General features: G+C 48.6%; 8 protein-coding genes across 8 annotated transcripts; 4 read left to right on the forward strand and 4 right to left on the reverse strand.

The window, feature by feature from the left end:
• Positions 1-1172: 1172 nt before the first annotated feature.
• On the forward strand, positions 1173-2370 carry LY89DRAFT_249366 (uncharacterized protein). The gene is made up of 2 exons (XM_018206176.1): positions 1173-1623; positions 1680-2370. Exons 1-2 carry the CDS (start codon positions 1376-1378, stop codon positions 2275-2277), a joined length of 846 nt encoding a protein of 281 aa, XP_018065066.1. The 5' UTR covers positions 1173-1375; the 3' UTR covers positions 2278-2370.
• A 914-nt stretch (positions 2371-3284) lies between these two features.
• On the reverse strand, positions 3285-4600 carry LY89DRAFT_626239 (uncharacterized protein). Its single transcript, XM_018211100.1, has 3 exons — positions 4404-4600; positions 3789-4351; positions 3285-3736 (listed from the first exon to the last, which is right to left on the reverse strand). The coding sequence occupies exons 1-3, from the start codon at positions 4471-4473 to the stop codon at positions 3608-3610; spliced, it is 762 nt and encodes a 253-aa protein (XP_018065067.1). The 5' UTR covers positions 4474-4600; the 3' UTR covers positions 3285-3607.
• A 149-nt stretch (positions 4601-4749) lies between these two features.
• Positions 4750-6024, forward strand: LY89DRAFT_689357 (uncharacterized protein). Its single transcript, XM_018215894.1, has one exon. The coding sequence runs from the start codon at positions 5234-5236 to the stop codon at positions 5672-5674; it is 441 nt and encodes a 146-aa protein (XP_018065068.1). The 5' UTR covers positions 4750-5233; the 3' UTR covers positions 5675-6024.
• Positions 6025-6480: 456 nt separating this feature from the next.
• Positions 6481-9707, forward strand: LY89DRAFT_655498 (snare-dependent exocytosis protein-like protein). The gene is made up of 3 exons (XM_018212346.1): positions 6481-6643; positions 6694-8822; positions 8900-9707. The coding sequence occupies exons 1-3, from the start codon at positions 6525-6527 to the stop codon at positions 9634-9636; spliced, it is 2985 nt and encodes a 994-aa protein (XP_018065069.1). The 5' UTR covers positions 6481-6524; the 3' UTR covers positions 9637-9707.
• A 646-nt stretch (positions 9708-10353) lies between these two features.
• LY89DRAFT_249435 (mannan endo-1,6-alpha-mannosidase) lies at positions 10354-12268 on the reverse strand. The gene is made up of 4 exons (XM_018206178.1): positions 12017-12268; positions 11269-11972; positions 10847-11209; positions 10354-10775 (listed from the first exon to the last, which is right to left on the reverse strand). The coding sequence occupies exons 1-4, from the start codon at positions 12105-12107 to the stop codon at positions 10557-10559; spliced, it is 1377 nt and encodes a 458-aa protein (XP_018065070.1). The 5' UTR covers positions 12108-12268; the 3' UTR covers positions 10354-10556.
• A 1457-nt stretch (positions 12269-13725) lies between these two features.
• On the reverse strand, positions 13726-15971 carry LY89DRAFT_249432 (MFS general substrate transporter). The gene is made up of 2 exons (XM_018206177.1): positions 15181-15971; positions 13726-15130 (listed from the first exon to the last, which is right to left on the reverse strand). The coding sequence occupies exons 1-2, from the start codon at positions 15734-15736 to the stop codon at positions 13872-13874; spliced, it is 1815 nt and encodes a 604-aa protein (XP_018065071.1). The 5' UTR covers positions 15737-15971; the 3' UTR covers positions 13726-13871.
• A 708-nt stretch (positions 15972-16679) lies between these two features.
• On the forward strand, positions 16680-18343 carry LY89DRAFT_249520 (uncharacterized protein). Its single transcript, XM_018206179.1, has 4 exons — positions 16680-16867; positions 16947-17197; positions 17343-18193; positions 18340-18343. Exons 2-3 carry the CDS (start codon positions 17172-17174, stop codon positions 18070-18072), a joined length of 756 nt encoding a protein of 251 aa, XP_018065072.1. The 5' UTR covers positions 16680-16867; positions 16947-17171; the 3' UTR covers positions 18073-18193; positions 18340-18343.
• Positions 18344-19313: 970 nt separating this feature from the next.
• On the reverse strand, positions 19314-21534 carry LY89DRAFT_674840 (translation initiation factor eIF-2A; the record flags this gene model as incomplete). Its single annotated transcript, XM_018213465.1, has 2 exons — positions 19314-20897; positions 20950-21534. 2 exons carry the CDS (start codon positions 21532-21534, stop codon positions 19314-19316), a joined length of 2169 nt encoding a protein of 722 aa, XP_018065073.1.
• Positions 21535-21848: the final 314 nt, after the last annotated feature.

Here is a 21848-nt window from a genome sequence, read left to right on the forward strand (position 1 = left end):
AACATGTAGAGAACTTAGAAGCATCTTAGGCGCTTGCAGTATGCTTGCCATTGAGAGGGCTCAAAATGGCCACTTTCGGCTTCTTGGGACCAGGACTTCAATTCATTTTGAAATTCCAGGAGTTTAAGACTCAATTGAACACAGAAGAGAAGTAGCGGTATTGGATTCTCCCACCGAAAACGGATGGAAATCAGCGTTGCGTTGGACAGAATGCAAAATCAAGTAGTTATGAAAGTGGCCACCAGAAAAGGGCGAAAAACGGCCACTTTGCTGCGACATGCAACAAAAAAACTCCCGCTGTTTTGATTGGCACTGAGAGTGGATGCCTTAGAGCACAGGCCTCTGTGCCTGATCTCACCCACCGAGGTCGAATGAAAGATATGGGATGTTGGTGCCTGAATTTCTGCCTTACGATCTTTGACCTCAAGCAATCTCCAGACCTCAACGAAGAACACATACAAAATTATCCTCGTCCTCTGATTGGCTGACGGCCTGTCAGCGTCAAATTTTCCTGACTGCCTTAAATTTTGGATTCTCTAGGAGGTTCCTCGTGGGAGTTTCCACGAAGATTATTTTTGCGACATGCAACAAAACAAAAAGTTTCACGTGACCCACACTTCTCTCCATATTTCACTGCGTTGTTTTGACTTAGGTGTTGGCTTTCATAAATACGGTAGATTCATCGGGGAAAGAGTTTTGACTATTTCCCTGAATGGCATATTTCTGTACGAGCAAAATACTATCTGTCACGTTACATGTCATTGGCATCACTGCCCGGCTACCATTTTTTCTTGCGAGCAAGTACAAACAGGAGACTTCGTATTCCTGAAAGAAAACTATGGTACTTCAGTATCACCGTTGTATCATGAGATCTTTTTGTAAATCATTCTTTGGTACTTACCGAGGTACAAAAACCACACAACGAAGCATCAGCATTGTTCAAAAACAGGTAGGACAGCGAGGAAAAGAAAACCGATTTTCCAACGAGCCGCATGAAGCCCTCAACGTTTCGCCCAACGCCTCGGCGGGTAAGGCTACGGCTCTTTCTCAGGGGTGATTTGTTCATCGTTACATTCGCAAAAGCTTCAATTGACATCTTTCGTCCCATCGTTCAGCATGCGCAGTTCACACCACTCATTTCTGTGTTGATCTCCGATGCAGCAATCTGCACTAACATGGCAAAAGATAAGTTTATCCGCGTCGGACATTCATCCCAAAAGATCTCAAGTTCTTCAGCTATCATAGCCCCTGCTTGCTGTGCCTCCTTGGAAGCTTGTCTCAATTCCACGCTACGTACCGTGCCCGACGACTCCAAAAACTCCCAAGATAATTTCCTCCCTTTCCTTTCCTCTCCATTTGATTCTCTTCTCTAAAAATGTCAACAGGAACCCTAGCCGCTGCTGGCCCTCTAACCACAACATTCACGCCCTCCCCAGCCTGCACAAACGATTTCTACACCGCGCCTACATACTACAGCATCGGCGGTCCGCTAGCAAGCACGTGTTTCCCGTCCGGTTGGGCTTCTACATCGCAGTATTTCAGTCCGGGGGTGTGTCCTGAGGGATATACGCAAGCATGTGCTTCCATTTCTGCTTCTGAGACTTTTGCTACTTGTTGTCCGAGGTTTGTTTTATCTCAAAAACGGGAAGGGAAAGAAAGGGAAGCTGATGGGCCGATAGTGGATATGTGTGTTATACACCGACGATATTCAATTTCGTGGGACAGGCGTGCGCTTCGGTATTTACGAGCCAGATCACGACGACGGTCACGGATGGGTCGGCGTTGACGGTGTTGCTTGCTACGTTGCATACGAAGACTGAGGCTGTGAATGGATATGGAGTTTCTATTCGATATAACGCGAACGATTTTGCTACTAGCAGCAGTAGTAGTAGTGCTCCCACCACATCATCTAGCTCAGGCTCAAGCACCAGTAATAGTGCCAGCTCCGCTACAACCTCTCCTCCAGCATCACCATCCACAACAGCTTCATCCGGCCTATCAACAGGTGCAAAAGCGGGTATCGGCATCGGGATAGCAGCAGTGGGACTCCTAGCCTTGGTCGCACTAGGATTTTTCATCATGAAGAAGAGAAGGAGGGCGTTGCCAGACTATACTGTCCATGAAGCAGATGGCATTGGAAAGCAAGGCTGGGATGGACAGCCGAAGGTCCATAAGGTCTCTTCGGCTGTCCATGAGGTCTTCACACCTCCATCCGAGTTAGATGGCAACTCGCCTAGAGGAGCTCCTGAGGTATATGATGGTTCGAATTTCAGATGACGAGTTTGTGTTTGTATATACTTCAGCGCTGCAATTTGTATAGTAACGATGATGATACCCAGGTAACCTGTTTTCTGAATTGCTTGTCTGGCTCTGTGATTACTAGCATCTCTAGTGCTAATTGAAAGACACTAATTCACATTGGAAAAGCAATCCTCGCACTCGAAAACAGCTCAACGTCTCTTTCAGCCTTGACTGGTTTCATGAGGCTTGTGAGATCCGCATGGCAGAATTGATTTGAGAGTGGAATTGCACAGGAGAAATATGACACGAGTACTGGCATTTAACAATAGACAAGCTGAATTGGATGTCGTGTAATGATTGATCGAGGCACCTAGCCAACGACGCGATCACTATTGGAAATGACGGCCTGACTGCAAGGGCCAAATACAATGAATAAACCTTCAAATCCTCAAGCACAAACCAAAAGGATTGCAGAACATGAAACATAGAAAAGGCATGAGACTGTGCAGATGAAGAAACAGGAAAGAACGCTGGTAGCCGTTTGCCGCCCCACCTTCCCGAAGCGGCACTTTCATTCACCACGAAACCACACCCAGCCCAGAACTGCTTAGTAGATTTGATTAAGCATTCCAGTGTTATCCAATCAGAAGGCTTGGTGTAGTGGTAGCATGTCTGATTCCAGCTCTTGCGGGATTCCAGATGGTCATCGGTTCAAGTAAGTGTATATTTCCATGACTATAGGTACCAATACTGATTATATCTCCTAGATCCGATAGTCTTCAAATTCTTCTTTTTTGTTTTTGGATCGAGGATAGATTTAATAGAACTTGAATTCAATATGTCTTCTGTTTTTTTGCCCTTGATATCCTCGGGTGCCGAAGAAGCAAGCGAGGGATTGTTGCTACGAACGGAAGGGCAAACGGAGAAGCGAGCCATGTTAGATCATATCAGATCAAGAGAAAATAAAACGACCATCGACTTCTACTAAGTCTACCAGAGTGATGCTGCTCACTTGATCTTTTAGAGTGTCGATTTACAGCTCCCAACATGATTAGACGCGACATCATACTGGTCGGTAGCGTTTGGTATGGACCGAAGATGGAAGGTCAAGTATTTCTCACCCACAAGCAGAATCAGAAGACCAATAGCATACGCAGAAGATCAATGAATTTAGGAAGATACAGGCTGCTGGAATCGTACGCAGTGTCGGGTATCCTTCTGCCTGAGAGATTGTACCAAAGACAGGTGATGAAAATCAAAATGCATGTATGCCAAAGATGCTCAACTGGCTCGCCATACCACAAAAGTCAAAGGCTCCATGAAACGTAGAGTGCGTCCGTGATCTTGCGAATCAGAAATGACAGCTTTACTTCTTCCCTTTGCCCTTCGATGCCTTGCCCGCCGTCCCCAAAGCAGCCTCTCTTCGCTTTGCTTCACGAGCATCAATCTCAACCTTCTTTGACTTCTCAGCTTCCTCTCGCTCTTCCTTCTCAGCCTGATTACAGAAGTTAGCAACACCTCATAGAGATTCTATTTGTTTGACATACCTGCTTCCTGGCAGCTTCCGCCTCTCTCTTCTCTCTGATCAACTTAAGTCTAGCCAGATCTGCCTTTGCCTCATCGGTCTTTCCAGCCTCATGAAGCTTCTGATATCTTTCCTTGGCTTGTTGTGCTTGCAACGCCTCACGCTCTCTTCGGCTCAGCTCTGCAACTGGCTTCTTTCCCTTGTTCACACTCAAGTCCTTGACACCCTCAGCGGCCTCATCCACAGTGACTGGTGCAGCCTTTGCTTGGTTTCTCGCAGCCTTGGAATGGTTTGGATTGGCAGGCATATCCTCATCCTCGCTCTCCTCCTCCGAGCTGGATGGCAGATCACCAGGTTGTGGGACACCCTTCTTCTTTGCGATAGCGGCTTCCTTCTTGGCCTTTGCTGCAGCACGACGTTGCTCACGAGTCATTGTGGGCTTATTGGGGTCCTCATCCTCGGAAGAAGACTCTTCCTCAGAGCTATCTTCCTCCTCTTCAGACGAGTCGGCATTTGGGTCTCGTTCAGCGACTTCGTTTCCGTCTGCGTCAAGGGGTCGAAGGTTCTTGGAGAAGTGCTTGCCACCTAGAGATGGTGTCAGTATTGCGCCAGATTGGAATGGATTGTTCGTGAATACCTCCTCTGGTAAACTTCTTAAACTTGCCGCCTCTGCCACGTCCTGCACCTGGGGGTCCTCCTGGAGCCATGATTGTAGATAGGTTGGAGATAAGTTCTTCTCAAATCTGTGCAAATGAATGTTGAGACTGCGGAGCGGAATCCCAGTTGTCAAAACCGTGTGTGGTGTTCAGTTGAGATCGCAATGTTCGAGTCCAGTCAGCGACGATGTATTTGTGAGTCGAGCGGGTGGGCTTGGAGGGGCAGCCCCCGCTAACGCTAACCGTAATTCGGTTAGACTGCGACAGCCCTGAAATCTTAAAGAAAATTTCGCGACCCAATTCTTCTTCTTTCTTCATAAAACAAACTGAAATAATCCTTCATATTCACTCTGGCTTACGTCTCTTCAGTGGCAGGTCTTGGAGGGGAAATTGGAGGAAAGAGTGAAGACTTTCGCTGAGACTCATTTTCTGACCTTTCAGCATGTAAATGCATTGGGGTTCTGAGCAACATCTCTGGCGGACATCTACGAAGATGAGCAATTTCATCTAAATTCAAGGCGTCAAAAGCACAATGCTGTACCAGGTATCGGTTCGCAACTTCTTACGCCATGCTCTTGGTTGTCCTTTCAGAGCACGCTTTATTGTCAAAGGGAGGTTTTTGCGCTGTCCGATTGCGGCTGTATTAACACATTTTCTTTGTTTGTGAATGTACTCTTCTCTCTTCTGCAATGAATCTTAATACAGCCGGACATAAATGAATATTTCTTGTCCTAGGATCAATGTTCAATCTTCCATTTTTTCTCATTTACTTGATCATCCACAAACAGATCCCAGCCACTGATCCCCAGCAATGGCGGCCTGTAATCACGAAAAGACCTACTCGAAAACACCACCCTCGCTGAGATTCCTCAGCCACAACTTTCCCTATATAATTCCGAACCAGGCCCTCAACAGATTCGTCTCTCGGTGCAAACTCTGCGACTTGATCGCCGCACAAGACCGCGCAACCATCGCCGAGAATCCACCACCAGGTATCAACATGGTGGAGGGCCTCGAGCGTGATATCGACTTGATCGAGGAGATGATCGCCGCCGGGATTGCAACTAAACAAGAAGAGGAAGATTTGGGTGGGCTGAGGAAGGAACTAGAAAATGCGATCATGTTCACGAACCTCAGGATTGACGAGGCTTGGTTGCCCTATTGGGAGATTTGGGGACCAGGAGATGGTCCAGAACTTCTTCTCGACTCACTTTTCGATGATGGTGAAGATGTTATTGATTGGGGGGCTTGAGAACTTTTCGCAGTACAATCTGATGAGGTTGAAGGACTTTCGGTGCATATAGCAGCTTTCTTGCTTGGACGTGAGAAGGCTAATGGCAAGTACCTTCGCATCTTTTCATGTATAAGTGGTGTTTTAAGGATCTCGAAGTCTATGTCCTGATAGATATGATACTTCTTTACCCCGGAGAGGTAGTCTCATAGAATTTGAAATAAGTGAATGGTTTCTACGTTTTTGTTCTATTATGGCAGATAAGATGAAGTGTGGATATGAAAGACAATCCATAGACCCTTGGGAATACATGTTATTGTTTGCCAAATAGTGTGTCTGGTGTCCTCTGCCATGTCTCAACATGGTATGCAACAACGATGTTGTGCCTTGAAAGAGAAGCTAGGGGCAAGTATTGTTGAAAATCATACAATCTTAGATTCACGGTATATTCGAAAGGACAATCCCTCGAACAGGAATCATGCCTAACAGGGATCGGGAGAATCAATGAGATGGGTCATAAATTTGACGAGAAATTGAAACATCTCACAGCACTTACTTATAGTATGTATAGTATGTTAGAGCATTCTAGGTGAGTGAAGATAAACGTGTGATACCGAGTCAGGAAGGGCAGTGATTCATTTGTAGCTATTGGGTATGATTGTAAGAATGCTCAGAGTAAACTTAAAGTTAAAATACTCTAAAGAATAATTAGGAATCCAAATCAACAAGAAAAGTAAAAATGTATTCGCTGACCCCTTTTAAGCACACGTGATGCTTGGCTGCGTCATCGCGAGGCTATGCTCCGGATTGCAGGACAAGACAAGCAATCACACTCCTTTACTTCACTCTCGTTTGTCCTCCACAGTACAGAATGGCGAGCTTTCTACGCGGAAAGCAAGCTGGTATTCAGAATGACCTCTCTGCGGGCATTCTTTCAGAGTTGTTCGCTCCTGACGATCAAGCTCGCTATGGAATCAACTCTCAAATTGGGTACCTAAGCTCCCGACAGCCCAAGCTACGTGCCGTTGACCTCTGCACAGATCCTTAGCATACGACCCCGTTCAATCCCTCCTTGCGATAGGAACAAACGAGACGACATTTGGCAGCGGACAAATCTATATCTTTGGGCAACAGCGAGTGCAGGCTACACTCACTTTACCCCGCCGAGCCTCTGTCAAGACCCTCCAATTTTGTGCCGACCGACTCATAAGTCTCGATTCGAAGAACGAGTTGATAATATGGGACCTGGCACTGCAGAAGAAGGTGGCCAGCTATGCTCCACCTGGGATTGTCACTGCTTTAGTGACAGATCCTATGCTGGATTGGGCTTTGATTGGATTACAAAATGGCGAGGTGATTGCGTTTGATCTGGACAGAGAGAAGCTCGCACCCCTGCGGCTACCCAACTTCTGGCGGGAACGAAATCCAAGAGCCAGATTAGTGTCAATCGTCTCTATGCAACTGCATCCACGGGATATTGGCCAGTTGCTTATAGGATATCCCGAAGGCGCCGTCATTTACTCATTCAAACAGAACAGGGCCATCAAATTCTTCGAATATGAGGTACCCATTGGAGCGCCAGGAGGAACAGCAGATCCAATAGGAGCTGAGAAAGTGCGGAAGCCTCATTTGACACAAGTCTTCTGGCATCCCAGTGGCACTTTCGTGGGAACTGCACATGACGATTCTTCATTGGTATTCTGGGATCCCAAAGATGGTCGAGTGGTCATGGCAAGGACCATAACAGACTCACATGTCGACAAACCCGGAACCCAATCTAGCAGTTTTGGCAATACCCCAGGTACATTCGCGTTGAAAGAGCCATTCTCTAAGATCGCTTGGTGTTGCAAGGAAAATCCTGAAGACACCGGAATTCTTCTTGCTGGAGGTGTACCAACCACCCTTCCTCAGAAAGGATTGACATTTCTTGAGTTGGGCCCTACTCCCGTATATGCTACTTCGACGTGGCAAATTCTCACAAATCACTTTGAGGCAAAACGTCAACATTTACTACCTGTTCCTCCAGGAGCAGAAATTGCCGATTTCTGTCTTATTCCGCGTGCTTCACCACATTTTGCTGGCGCTCAAGATCCTATTGCTATCATTGCACTTCTCACCAATGGAGAGCTTATGACATTGAGCTTTCCCAGCGGATACCCAATTTCACCTACAAACCAATTACATCCTTCAATTTCCTTCGTCCATCCATTCGTGACAACAATGGCTGTAGCACCTGTGGAACGAGTTAGATGGCTCGGTATGACAGAGAATCGGCAACAAGGTCCTCAAGTTGTAAGGGGAGGTGCAGAGAGTACCAAAACTCTCAAGAGATACGAGGCACGAAACATTGTCCAAATGGCACATGGAGACGGAACCGTACGGATCTGGGATGCTGGTCACGACGACGAACTCGAGAATAGTACTGTTCTTCAGATTGACATTGCAAGATCGCTTGACAGATATGATGATGTGAATATCACCTCATTAAGTATGGGTAGCAGCACAGGAGAGGTCGTCGTTGGTACAGCGACTGGAGAAGTCGCTGTCTATCGGTGGGGAGGCAACAAGCTCTTCGGGCGGGAAGCACCACAAACCACAGAAACCGTTGCTGGAGGTCTCACCGATATCGCCAGTCGTGCAGAGCCTACCTTGAAGGAAGGCCTCCAACCTTTCGTTCTATACGACATGGCTAAGGGGCCGATAACCGCAGTCAAAATGTCAGACGTTGGCTTTGTTGGCGTTGGCTCAGAGGCAGGCGTGTTCTCGATCATTGATCTTCGTGGTCCAGCTGTCATATTCACCGCGTCACTTAGCGACTTTGTTAAGACCGACAAGCGAAGCAGTTTCATGAAGAAAGGAAATTCTTCCACTTCTACCAAACCAGATTGGCCTGTTGTCATTGAATTTGGCGTTATGACATTGGAAGGTGATAGCTACTCGAGCATTGCTTGCTTTGTTGGTACGAACCTTGGCAAAGTTGCCACGTTCAAGATCCTACCACAACCAAATGGAGGCTACTCTGGTCAATTCGCAGGTGTTACATCATTGGCTGACCGAGTTGTTTCAATATCCCCAATCAACGCTGAAACAGGGAAGCTTGCACCTGCTACGGGACCAACTGTCGGCGCTTTGAGAACTGGCCAGCAGACTAATGGCACACTCGTTGTTGGTAAGTACATATGAAATTGGAGCAGAAAATCCTGCCACAACTCCGAATTAGGGACATTCGTAGCTAACATCTCCTAGTAACACAAACAGAAGTCCGTATCTTCAAGCCTGCAACCGCAAAAGGTGCTCATAAAACCTGGGACGACGTCCTATGCGACGCCGCCAACGTAACAGACTTCGAAGATCGCGGTCGAGCTCTCGTCTGCTTATTCGGCGACGGTACAACCCGAGCATACTCACTTCCAGCACTGAAAGAAATAGGCATTGCGAAAGTCAGCATGCTCGACAAAACCAGATCTACAAACTCCCTAGTGACTTCATCCGGCGACATTTTCGGCTGGACGGGTCCATCAGAGATAGCCATGCTAGGAGTCTGGGGGACAGGACAACCACTCCCTAAATCAACAGACAAGCTATACAACCCCGAAGCCATAGTCCCACCTCGACCAACAATCTCCAACCTGCAATGGATCTCCGGAACTCAATACGTCAGCCCAACAGACCTCGATCTCCTTATCGGCGGACCCGACAGACCGCCCAGTAAACGCATGCTCGCGGCAGCCGCCGCCGAAGAGCGGCTCGCGCGCGCAGGAGGCTCGAGTCGCGGCGCCCCGGGCACGGTGTCGACGGAGGGGTGGGGGGACTACATGACGAGGCAGCTGAATGAGAGGACGGAGAAGCTGAATATCATGGGGGATACGACGGATCGGATGTTGGAGAGTAGTCAGGCGTGGGCGGATGATGCGACGAGGTTGGCGAAGAAGCAGGGGAGGGGGTTGATGTTTAGTGGGATTACAAAGGGGTTGTTTGGTTGAATTGGGGTTGTGGGTGGGAGGCGTTGGTTTGGAAGGTTAGCTAGGTAGCTTGAGATATAAAATGGCATGGCGTTTAAGATAATCATGAGGTTCATTCATGATGAGTGATTCTCGAAAACGCGTCTTGACTCTTGACTTATTTCCTCCCCTTTCACCATAGTCTGACTAACTCATGGCGTGAGTACCTAGTGAAACTTTGTGCTCGCCCCTATCCTCTTGTCTCTAAACATTCACAAGCTCTCCGGCAAGGTGGTTTATTACCTCTAAAGCCCTATTCAGCCTCGATCATAGAATTTGATCTCGGGATGCAGAATTTACGCTGCTCTAATGCTTATTTGAAAAAGTGTATGCTTGTAGCTGCTTGGAAAGTTGCCGTTTTCTTAGAGGGTGTCGCCTCAGTGTTGGCTGCGCTGATTGCGCAAATAGCGCTGAATCCGCTGAATCCGCTGAATCCGCTCAATGCGCTGAATCCGCTGACCGCGCGAAATGCGCCAACAGCGCGTTGAGCGCTCATTATTCTCGATATACAAGTACATGTGAGTTCATATCAGATGTTTCATTGCTTTGGAACTGAGAACACCGCGAGACCCATAAATTTGTTGACTTTCTTCATAAACGTATGCTGGCTGTAAACGTCCGCTATCTTCACATGTCGAGGAAGATATATGAGAGATTCGATGACAAGCAAGAACGAGTACTGGCTGTAAACGTCCGCTATCCTCACATGTCGAGGAAGATATATGAGAGATTCGATGACAAGCAAGAACGAGTACTGGATATACAACATTCTCCCTAGCCTATGCCAGACCATGAAACAAATCTCAAAATATACACGAAATCCCCACCAAAATAAATACAAAAGAACCCCCACCCCAAACTCCATCTGCTATGAGAGAGAGAAACAAACACGCTCCAAAAAATCAAGCTCCCATAATCATAAACCCAGTCCCACCAAGCACACCACATAACACTAACGCAGTCAAGATCCCCGCGCCCGCTTTATCGGCGCCCGTGACGGGCGTATCGACCGTTCCCGTCGAGCTGCTGGTCGTTGAGCCTGTGCCGGCATCTGAGTTGCCGACTGAGGTTCCGCCCGTCGTGTTGGTTACTAGTTCGGGGGCTTGGTCTATGAGCATTGCCTTTATGAATGTTAGATCTCTGCGCTCGCAACTGATGGTAAGGTTGGAAAGAAGAGAGGAGAGAAACAAACCTGTATAACACTCAGCGCACTCATCTCCTGCCCCAACCCATAAATCCCATCATACGTCGAATTGGCCGTCCAATGCTCGCCACACGTCGTCCCATCGGTGCCGCCATCACACTGCGCGGCCGCCGCTTTGGCGCTCGCCTGTAGTTTCGGCGTGATGTAGGACGTGGTCCACGGCACGAGTTTCGCGGTCGCGGCCATCCAGCGCGAGAGGTAGGCTTTGAAGGATTGCTGGTCCGTGTCGCAGGTCCCGACTGTGTTGACGTCTTCGCAGGCTTGCTCGTACATGATGTCGTCTTTGAAGAAGATGTCGGTGCCGTTCATGACGCCCGAGAGGCGCGTGTTCCAGGTTGAGGAGGCGTTGGTCTGGGATGGGTGTTAGTGGAGTATTCCTGCGACCTGATATATGGGGAGAGGAGACGTACGTAGTTATACATTACTGCCGCGCCAAAGAGATAGATGCCCTGGTTATACGTAAACTGCAAATGGTCGATAGTCGAGCAATTCGTCGTATCACTCGTCCCGTCGTAGACAGCATAGTCTGAACTCATCAACCCGACATCTTCCATCCACGTCCACGTCTTCTCCGCCCAATCCGCATACGTCGCATTCCCCGTATACCTCGCCAGTCTCGCCGCGATGTTGAAGAAACATCCATTTGCAATAGAGTTCTTATACGTATATCCGTTATTCCAAGTAAAGATCTGCCATCTCAGGCCTCCACCACAAGTACTATCATCCCACCTCGTAACCATCTCATTGAACACCGCCTGAGCCAGCGCCAACCACTGCGGCTCGTCGCTTGGCGGGTTAGGATAGTTCATCTCGGCCGCAGACATGGCTGCCATGCCCCAGAACCCCTGGTCGTCGTTCCCCTCCGTCTTCGTCTGGTTCTCGGGCATGAAATCATCGTTGGTTCCGACCTGGGAGAGCAGGGCGGCCGTGACGGTCGGGTTGTAGGACGTGTCGTTCGTGTAGTACCAGTACTCGACCATGGTGCCGAAGCAGGCGCCGGCTTCCCACCAGTAGTAGGGCGAAGGGAGGTTGCCTGGGTTGTCGCCGGTGTTGTTGCCGGTGTAGTATTTCATCATGCCGTAGGCGACTGTGGCGGCTGCGCTTTTGATGGATGCTTGGATTGTCAGCGAGGAGCATGGAAGGAGAAGATGGACGTACTTTCTGATGTGATGTCGAGGGATATGGCGCCCGTGAGTTGTGTCCATGTTGCACAGATTGCGGCTCCGCGAGCCAATGTTCTTCCCCTCATCCTCCCATCCAAACACGATTCGATATACCACGCAAGCCACAGTACACAACTCAATCACAGCCGAGTCCTCCGGTGCGCAAACCTATAGCAAGAATCGAAATCGGGAGTAAAGGAACAGGTAAAAGAGCGACAGTATCAACAACGAAAACGTATAGTATGGATAGAAACAACCAAGACCCTCTCTCTCAGCTTTCTATCTACAAGACCAAAAGACAAACAAGAACCAAACCCATCAACAACAAACGATGAAGCACGTCCATCCCCTACCGACTAACTGTAACGAAAAAACTCCACTTACCTCTCTACATGCATTGCGCAGCTACTTACTTACGGGACCCGGCACCAGTGGGCCAGGACCAAAACGAGCGAGTCCTGATACGCAAATAGCAACATAGGTTCGGTACGTAGTAGTCAGGGCAGGCGGCGTGGTGGTGAAAGGTGGAAAGGAGAGGAAAAGAGACCCAGAAAAAATTATCCGTTACGCGTACGAGGAAAATTGGAGCAAGGGGCTTACGCAGCTCAGACGTCATCGTTGACATCTCGAATGTGCTGTTTTCCTCTACTTACCATACATGCTCATTCTCGTTGTCTAGAAAATGGAATTGATGAGGTTCAAGATATCTTCTGGATGCATGCGGAAAGAAAGGGCTGAAGTGACTGACAGCTTGGCGATGCGCGTTGGCATTGCTTGATTTGATGTCGAGATGGGATTTCTTGGCATCACCAAGTGGAGTTTTCTTTTCAGGTACCCGAGGATGAGCCGATGTGGGGATCTATAGCCTTAATCAAATCACGTGAACTACACTAATCTATTTTTTAATCTTCGTGGCGAGTGTGGATTTCCTATGTTTTAAGCTTGTTTTGGGATCTGTTTGTATGACTATATTGTGATTGGAATATGGATGTGGATATGGAGTGGTTGAAGAGAGGTTTTGCTGATGATGGAGAGAGATGGATGGATAGAGGGTGATTGGGTGCTGGAGGATCGGCTTCAAATCTCGGCTTGGACCGGCATGTCAATGTCTCACTCAGCCTCACTCACTCGTCTCCTGAATTGGTCGTTCTCTGGGCTTAATGTATAACCGATATTGCAAGTGCAACGTTCCTTATGTAAGTTTAGTACAGAACGGGTCGAAAAGATTTGAGGTCTGTCTTCGAACTACGTCAAAATGATGCGAGTTGTCTAATTGTTGGTACGGAAGTGCACGGCCTATAGAATTCTCGAAAGTCAATCTGCAAGATGAGATATCAGAGTTGGTGATACAGTATATGCATTTCCGGATTTCATCAATCCATTGGGTTGGATTGTGGTGCAGGCCTTCCTTATGTCGACTAAAAACATCTTTGAGTCGTCTGACTTGTCTTTTTATCGAACGGGAATTAGTGTATTGCACTTGGGTTGACAACAGTGTTGGGTTGGCATGCAACGACTTTCCACTGCGAAATGTTGGAATATATGAGGGACTTTGCATATTGATCAAAAGTATTCATTAATGTGGTACATTAGATATCAAACCACCAGAAAACAAGCCCGCTATTGCGCCCGCTACTATCTATACCACCGCCCAAGCCCAAGTCTATATCTATGTATATTCTACTCCTTCTATCTTGTCCGAATCTCGTCTACCATTACTACATCACCTGTTCTCCCATCCCCAGGAGAGCCTTCACCCTCCTTCTTGACATAGTAGAGACAACGCTCCCAATAATTTTTATTCCCAAGAGCGGAAAGTCCCACCACCTCCAATGCTCTCTTTCCCCTCTTCAAGGCACACTAGCATAACTCCTCTGCCTCTCCAACTCCGTATCACTCGCCTCATTCCCCCCACCGCTCTTCCCCAAATTCTCCTCATCATCCCCGGAGTACGCAAACTTACTCCTCTTCCGAATCTGCGCCCCGAAGAAGTAAAACACGTACGGTATCGCACAACAACCTAGCGCTATAAACGCCAGTAGACTGCTTGCCCATTGATATCCCAATCGGGCATACATTTGGGTAGTAAACAACACGACACCCGCGCCCCAGAAGGATCGGAGGAATGTCTTAGCTGCGAGCGCGGAGGCGGCTTGATGTTGATAGCTGTCTACCAGGTAGTTGTTGGCACTGTTGTAGAGGAAGATGAACCCGAAACCAACAGGGAAGCCGCCCATCATGGGGCCCCAGTACGAGAGGTGCGGGTACGAGGACCAGGCGAAGATGAAGAGTCCGACGGGGATCAGCCAGCAGGAGATCATCATCGGGATCAATCTAACTTCGGCGGGCGGGCTGCCGTTGTGTTTCTTGCACATGTAGAGGTAGTGTTTGTTGACGAATGGAGCGCAGCATGCGGATAGCAGGACGCCGATGGCGAGCGGGATGAACATTAGGCCCGTGATGCCAGCTGTGTAGCCTTTTCCTTCTTGGAAGATAATGGGGTAGGCAACGAAGAACATATAGAGGAGCCCGTACAAGACAGACATATAGACCGAGACGAGGAAGACGATTGGTTCCAGGAAGAGGAGTTGAACGGGACGAACGAGGAAGATCCAGAGACGTTCTGTGAAGGGTCTTTCGTCGAGGTCTTGTTCCGTGACGTGCATTTGGTCGTTTGTTGTTTTGCGGAGTTTCTTGGCTCGCGCAGCGAGGATGGTCGGTGCGTAGGTTTCGGGAACCGTGAAAGTTATGAGGAACCAGACGATGCCGGCGAGGATGAGTTGGATCCAGTATAGCCATCTCCAGCCAGCGGCATCAGAGAGGAAGCCACCGACGAGAGGACCGATGGCGGGACCGATGAAGGGTGCGGCGGAAAAGGCGGCCATGGGGACACCGCGCTCTTCTGTGCGCCAGAGATCGGCGAGCGTACCGCCAACGAGTGTCATTGGGGCTGAGAAGGCGATTCCATCGATGGCTCGGCAGACGAGGAGGGTGCCGATGTTTTTGGAGACCGCGCAAGGAATAATGAATATGACGGCGAGTAGGAGAGTACTACCGTAGATGAGACGTCGACCGAGGACTTCGGAGAGAGGTGCGAAGACCATGGGGCCTGAGTTAAGTTAGTAGGCATAATTGGACGAGAGGACTGAAATGACATACCAACGCCGAAACCAACAACGAATAGAGTGATGGTCAAAAGTCCAACTTCTTCAGAAACATGGAACTCTTTCTCCACGCCCAATATATCAGCTGTAACAACACTGGAACAGAACGCTACCACGAAACAAGTGATAGCAACGACCATTGTGCAGTACCATTTATACGCTTTTGACCAATTCTTGGGGTTTTCTGGATCGTTGGGGACAAAAGTAACGAGCTTGTAACGGGAGTGACCATCTGCTGAGAGACCGCCGTCAATTTCTCCTTCGGGTTTCTCAACTGTGTATTCTGCGAGATCGGCATCTTCTGTGAAGGTACGGTAGGGGAGGTTGACGTCGAGATTGGGGTCTCGATGAGTTTCTTTATGTGAGAGGTGAGTGTCGGTTCGATGGAGGCCGGATTGGGTGCTTGCTCGACGGGCTCGAGATCTATTTGTGCCTGTGCGTGTGAGGGTTGGTGATGCGTTTCCACCAATGGCTTGGTATTGTCGATCTGGACTTATTGATGTTTCTAGGGGAGTAGCAGGCATCCTCGGTGGTTCTGATGGTTCCGCCATAATATATAAAGTATCTCAAGTATTATTACAAACAAGTAGAAGTAAGTAAGATTTGAGAGAGGAGATTGAGAGTATTTAAAGAGAACCGTTCGAATGTGTGATACAGAGAATTCCACCATCGTGGGCTTGGGACGCCTATATATATTGCCTCCGGCAACTTGACCCGTACCCTGCTTCCATCAAAGACGATGAAAGATATCAAAAGCTTCATGGGACCTTGTTCAGACCTATCACAATCACCCTTGCATTCCGCACCGAACCAAACAGAAGTGAGGAAGTCTTGGCAGATGCGGCGATATTTCGCTATGTTGGGCCAGAAGCCACCAAAGAGAAGAGATGGAGCGTACGATCATGTCTCATCCCACGAGTTTACACGGGACGCACAGACGTTTTTGGTATGCGGCTGCAATCTGTTTCGTTTGGTGGCTGACACTTGGAGGGTGGAATGACTCGTAGTAAGAGAGATGCTTGATGCAAGTTCGCGATACGCACATCAGCCGAAGCAACACTAATGATACGCCTGGCTATTATCCAAATGCAGATAAAAAAGTTCATTCCGCTATCACTGAGTTGTTGCGGGGTTTGGAACATGTGGTAAGCACTCTGCTTCTCTGCAGATGCATGTCACGGCACTCGACCACCACCACGTCATTGTCGATTTTGATGCTGATTAAATTCGAGACAAGCAAAACAGGTTCAAATCAAATGAAATCCCGGAGCATTAACGGCGGAACTTTCCCGTGCATTGCTGAAGATAGGAGTAACTGATCGCAGTGGGTCTTTTGCAGAATTTGATTTGAGCAAGGAGAAGTGGAAGTTGAAAGAAAGGGTTACCTCGGGCAGAGATTCTTATAGCGAGCCGAAGGCTGAAATGCTGCCGACCATCGGAGGTCGTGCTTTCCCCGAGTTTCCCATAGCCGAACAGAGTGGCCAAAGCTTACCTAAGAGAGAATTGGCTGAAGTTTATCTATTATCTAAGTACTTCTCTTCAACACTTCATTGCTTGAATTTTCCTATCGTGGTGCCTTTCTTACTTCATGTTGAGATACCAGACCAGTTTCAATTGGCTCCGGGGATACGGTCCGCGAAGGCTCTGTCGTGCAATGCAAAGGGCGTGAGGACAGACAGGATGTAAGTCAATACACTAGGTTTTCTTGCTCTTCCCAAGCATCACTTTCTCTCTTGCTCAATTCTCGAACACTCACCATAGCTTCATCACCATGACCACCGCAATCACCGCAACCTGTGCATGTCGCAATTTCACCTACACAGTTGACTATCCAAATTCCTGGCTCCCACTCGATCGCGCTCTTTGCCTCTGCACTACCTGTCGACAAGTTTCAGGCTCCTGCGGCGTATCGTACATCAAAGTACCAGCGGAGCAAGCCATCGACCCATCGAAATTTCATGTCACAGGCTACAATAGCTCCGAAAGATGTTCAAGATTTTTCTGCTCTACATGTGGTGCGCATGCTTTTGTCTATATGACCGATCCTGGCACACCTCCACGAACCGCTCTGGCGACTGGATTATGGGACAGAACTGAGGGCATCATAAAGTGGAATGGATGCAAGTGGGTGCCGGATACGTTGGATGGCGGTGTGAGCGTGTGGTTCCACGAGATTGTGGACGCAGATGGAACGAAGAGACCACTGAAGAGGTGGATGCTCAATGATCGAGGTGAGAAGGCAGAATTTGTGCCAGAGAACAGTCTGCAGACTCTGGAGAAGATATCATCTGGCGATAAGCTGAAAGCACAATGTCATTGTGGAGGTGTCAAGTTCTACATTACCCGACCAAACGAAGCTTCGAAGAAGGTCCAGTCGCCGTTTCCCGACCTGCAAGTTCCGTATCATTCTCATTCGAATGCCAATCCAGAGAACAAGACTTGGTGGTTACGAGACAATGATACCAAGTACTTGGCTGGGACATGCACATGTACTTCATGTCGACAGAACTTAGGGATGGAAATCCAAACATGGGCGTTCGTTCCAAAATGCAACATCTTCAAAGAGGATGGGAGTCCGCTAGACTTTCACTTGGGGACGATGAAGACCTACCCAAGCTCAGAAGGAGTATTTCGAGAATTCTGTGGTAAATGTGGTGCCACAGTCTTCTGGCATTGTGAGGAAAGGCCAGAACTGATAGATGTGAGTGTTGGTTTGCTGGATCTAGAGGAAGGAGCACGAGTCGAGGGTTGGCTCGACTGGTGGACTGACAGGGTAAGCTTTGAAGAGATGGCTGTCAGTAGGAGCTTGGTTGCAAGCCTTGAAGATGGATTGAAAAAATGGGGAGCAAAACGCCAGGGTGTTGAAGCACAAGACATTGTCTCGTGAGAGGGGCGCAGGAGAGCCGAGCTAAGCAAGACATGTTGGTAACTGTTTCATATCAACAACATTTTCCAGATTCTTTCTTGGATGGTCGTCCCATGTCTTCGAATGACGAGATACACCGATGGCAGGGTTTGTGGGCGCGTGGGTGGGTCCGATTTATGTTCATTTTTGGGAGGGGGAGACGATGGATGTTAGAGGGGAGACGGAGGTGGGGATTGTGTCAAGGGTGGTGGAGAGGGAGGTTGAGGGGGGTGTGGGAAAGAGGGGGAGGCAGGATTGTTGAGGATGATTTTCTTTTTTCCGGTGGATTATTATTCGATGGAGGTGGTGTGATGCGATACTCCAAAGAGAAGATTAGCATAGTAATGAATTGATGAGATTTCCATCAATTTTCAGTTATGCTGATCCATGATCTCGCCTCTCGCCTCAGTTTCGACCCCTATCTTAAGCGAATCACCCCTTTTTCCCCACCCCACCTCTCCTCTAGGCACCAGCCATCCTCACCTCACCTCCAGGCAACAACCACACCACCCACCTCTTTCAAAAAATTTGCACACCCAAGACAAACTCCCCCTCCATCCCCTCTCTAGCGTCCCCCTCCCCTCCCATCCACACAAAAACTATATAAACCCCCTGCTTCCCCCCCTCATAATTTCCTGCTCCTCATACTTTTTCAAGCCGAAACAACCCCGCTCAAGAATGGGGTTGTTTACATCCATCTGACTAAGTAACAAATGTCGGTTCTTCTCCTCGGGAGGGAGGGGATCGGGGCTTAAATTTTTTGATTAATCTTCTTCACACTTTTCGTTGAGTTTTGGGCTTTAGGGCTTGGGCTTGAAGGAGAGAGAGAGAGATTTGTTATGTTACATGTGTAGGTAGGTAGTGAAAGAAAATGAATTTGGGGTGATGATGCATGGTTTTTCAAGTCTTGAATTTTTTGTTTATTGGTTTTCTTTTTGGCCCTTTTCCCGTTCTAAGTCTATGCATGCAGCGCTTGACCTCCCACCCAATTTCATACCCCACCGACCCACCCATGAGTCGTGTAAAGTGTCGTTCGTTCCTCATTAGAGATCCAGGTGCAGGTGAAAGATAAAACGCCCATGAATGCCATGCTAGACTGTGAATTAATCCAACCAACCCCTTGTCCGAACGATACGCAACACCGCCCATCCGTTCAATGCCATGCAGTCTAAAGCATCGTCAAAGACCCAATTCTCCATGCTGAAATCGATTCGAATGGCTGTCTAGTTCTCGGCTTCCAAGGAAGACAATTCTGCTTGAACAGCTTGCTTGGTACCGATCTTCTTCATTTGAGTGTCCTCCAGCTTCTCACCACCTGCAAGACGCATCTCAAGATCCTCAATGGCACGAATCTTTTTCTGCAGACCTCGGAGCTTCTTGGCATTCGGGCTTCCTCCACCTGGCGAGGTGATGGAAAGCTCTGGTGCGTCCGGGCCACGAGATGCGGCAGGGTTAATGGTCAAATTGTTTATCTGATTTGCGGGAGCGTTGCCGTTGGGACCATTATGTTGATTGTATTGGGCATGTTGGTTCTGCTGATTTTGCTGGTTGTACGGGCCAGGCTGGTTGTGATGCGGATTCGGGCCTCGTTGAGTATTGCTGCGATAGCGTTGCTGAGAAGGAGTTCGAATGTCCTGCTGACCCTTCGAGCGACTACGCTGATGCTCCCGTCGGTCTCGTCGATCTGGGCTTCGGTTCTCAGTTCCAGCAGATGGTCCTTCTGGTGATGGAACCAGTCCAGCTGCCTTGGCCTCAGCATCCTTCAGCTTTTTAGCTTCTCTCTTCTTCTTGTTCTTCAATGCTGCCTTTGATAGATTTTCATCTCCTTCAGCAGCTCCCGGAACAGCATTGGCTGGTACAGCTCCAGGAACTTGATTGTCAACAGTCTCCGCACCAGGAACCTGTCTCCTGGGTCGACCAAATCCATTCGAGCCAACCAATGAAGTTCCGTTGCTGACTTGATGTGCAGCTCCTCCCTCATCTTCACGCTTGAAGTGCAACGGGGTTGCCAAACCACGTGCTCCTGGCGGACGATATGCACCAGCTGGCTTGGAAGGGGTCTTGACAGTACCCAGGTATGCCAAAGCCGATGCATGTGGGGCAGGAATCGGGTGTAACAGGTCTCCAGCAGGGAATGAGTCGAATGATTGTGGTCGCCAGGTAACGTGGTACAACTCCACCATGTCTTCATTGTACATGATTCCACCTCCAACATGCCACAAACGAACGCCATTGTCGACACGAAGTCTAGGACTGGTTGTAGCAGTCAAGATATACTTGCTGTCAGGGCTCCACTCGCAAACACTCGGGTTTCCAACTTCGATTGTGCAGATCTTCTTGTAATCTTTCTCAAGATCATAGATATCCATCTGACCAGCAAGATTCCCGAAACCAGCGACCAGAACGAATCGACCCGTAGGTGAGAACAAGATGGTATTTCGTGGGCTGAGTGGGAAAGTGTGGGTAGCAACAGCTCGTTGATTGAAGATTGTGGTCTTAGCTGGCATGTAACCATAAACAACACCAAACTCTTTCGAATTTGGTGACCATGAAACATCATGAATTGGGCCCTCCTTATCAAGAGTAATTCTCGAGTCAAAGCCACCATTTGCGCTCAGCACATATAGTGTTGTCTCGCCATAATAACTCTTGCCGGTCTTGTCGACTTCAGTTTGTGCCAAAACAATCAAGGTTGTGCCAAGCTGGTTCCATTTCAACTGAACCTTATCGCCTTTGTAGAATGTCTTTTGCGAAATCGGAGTATTGAATTGAGGAACGTTGAAGATCTTGACTGCCGCTGGTTGACCCTATCACTGATATTAGTATAGTTTCATTTTGAATGATGAATCTGGGTCTTACCTTGCGCTCTGGAATGAACACAGCCACAGAATGGTTGTTGCCAGGAGAAATTGAGAAGTCGGCAACACCCTCAGCACGAAGCTTGTTCCAGACGGCACCCAAATCACCACTCTCGTAGAACTGGACCTCATTGGTGACAACGCGAGCACAATAGCGCTCGTCGAAGGTATATTGCAGGTTCCAGCCCGTCTGAGATTTCTGCACAAATCGGCCTACAACTTCCTTTTCCGTGCCATCGGGGACATCTTCAATGGTACGCCAGACCTTGAGATTCTTGACAGCATCGCCAGCCTCATCCTTGGACGGACGCTCCCATGTGATAATGTATGAACCGCGAGGGGAGAAGCCGAGTTCGTACACGTTGGGAGTGGGGAGCGTCGTGATGACGTGTCCGACCGAGGCATCAATGACCGAAACCCCTTCGTTGGAGGCCCAGGCGAAGTATCGTCCGCAGGGAGAGTAGACACAGCAGCGAGAGGTACCTTCGGGTCTCTGAAAACCAGGCAAAGGCTCGTAGACCGGGGCAGCATCCACAATCGAGATGGTTTTCAAAGTTCTGCATGCGAATTGCGTGGGAACAGCCATGGCTAATGAAAGTCACAGATGTTCTTGATGCAGAGTGTGTTATGGTCTTCTTGTCGTGTTGAGTTGTCGCCGGAGTGCAGGTCGAAATCCTTTGTGGTGGTGCTGGAAAGGCTGTCGAGGTGCTTTGTTCAGGGCGGTGTCTGGTCTGGTGGTTGTCGTCGAAATGCGGCAGTGGATCACACGATGATGTCGTGAGATCAGGTAGCAGATCGTGGTAGGGTTTGCAGATTCAACACGAACGAAGAAGAATGAAGTGGGAATTGAATACCGTAGATATGGATTGGCAGGGCTACTGTATGAGGGCTTCAGGAAAA

The sequence above is a fragment of the Mollisia scopiformis genome, assembly GCF_001500285.1.
Source record: "Mollisia scopiformis unplaced genomic scaffold LY89scaffold_25, whole genome shotgun sequence".
In the NCBI taxonomy this organism is placed as follows: domain Eukaryota; kingdom Fungi; phylum Ascomycota; class Leotiomycetes; order Helotiales; family Mollisiaceae; genus Mollisia; species Mollisia scopiformis.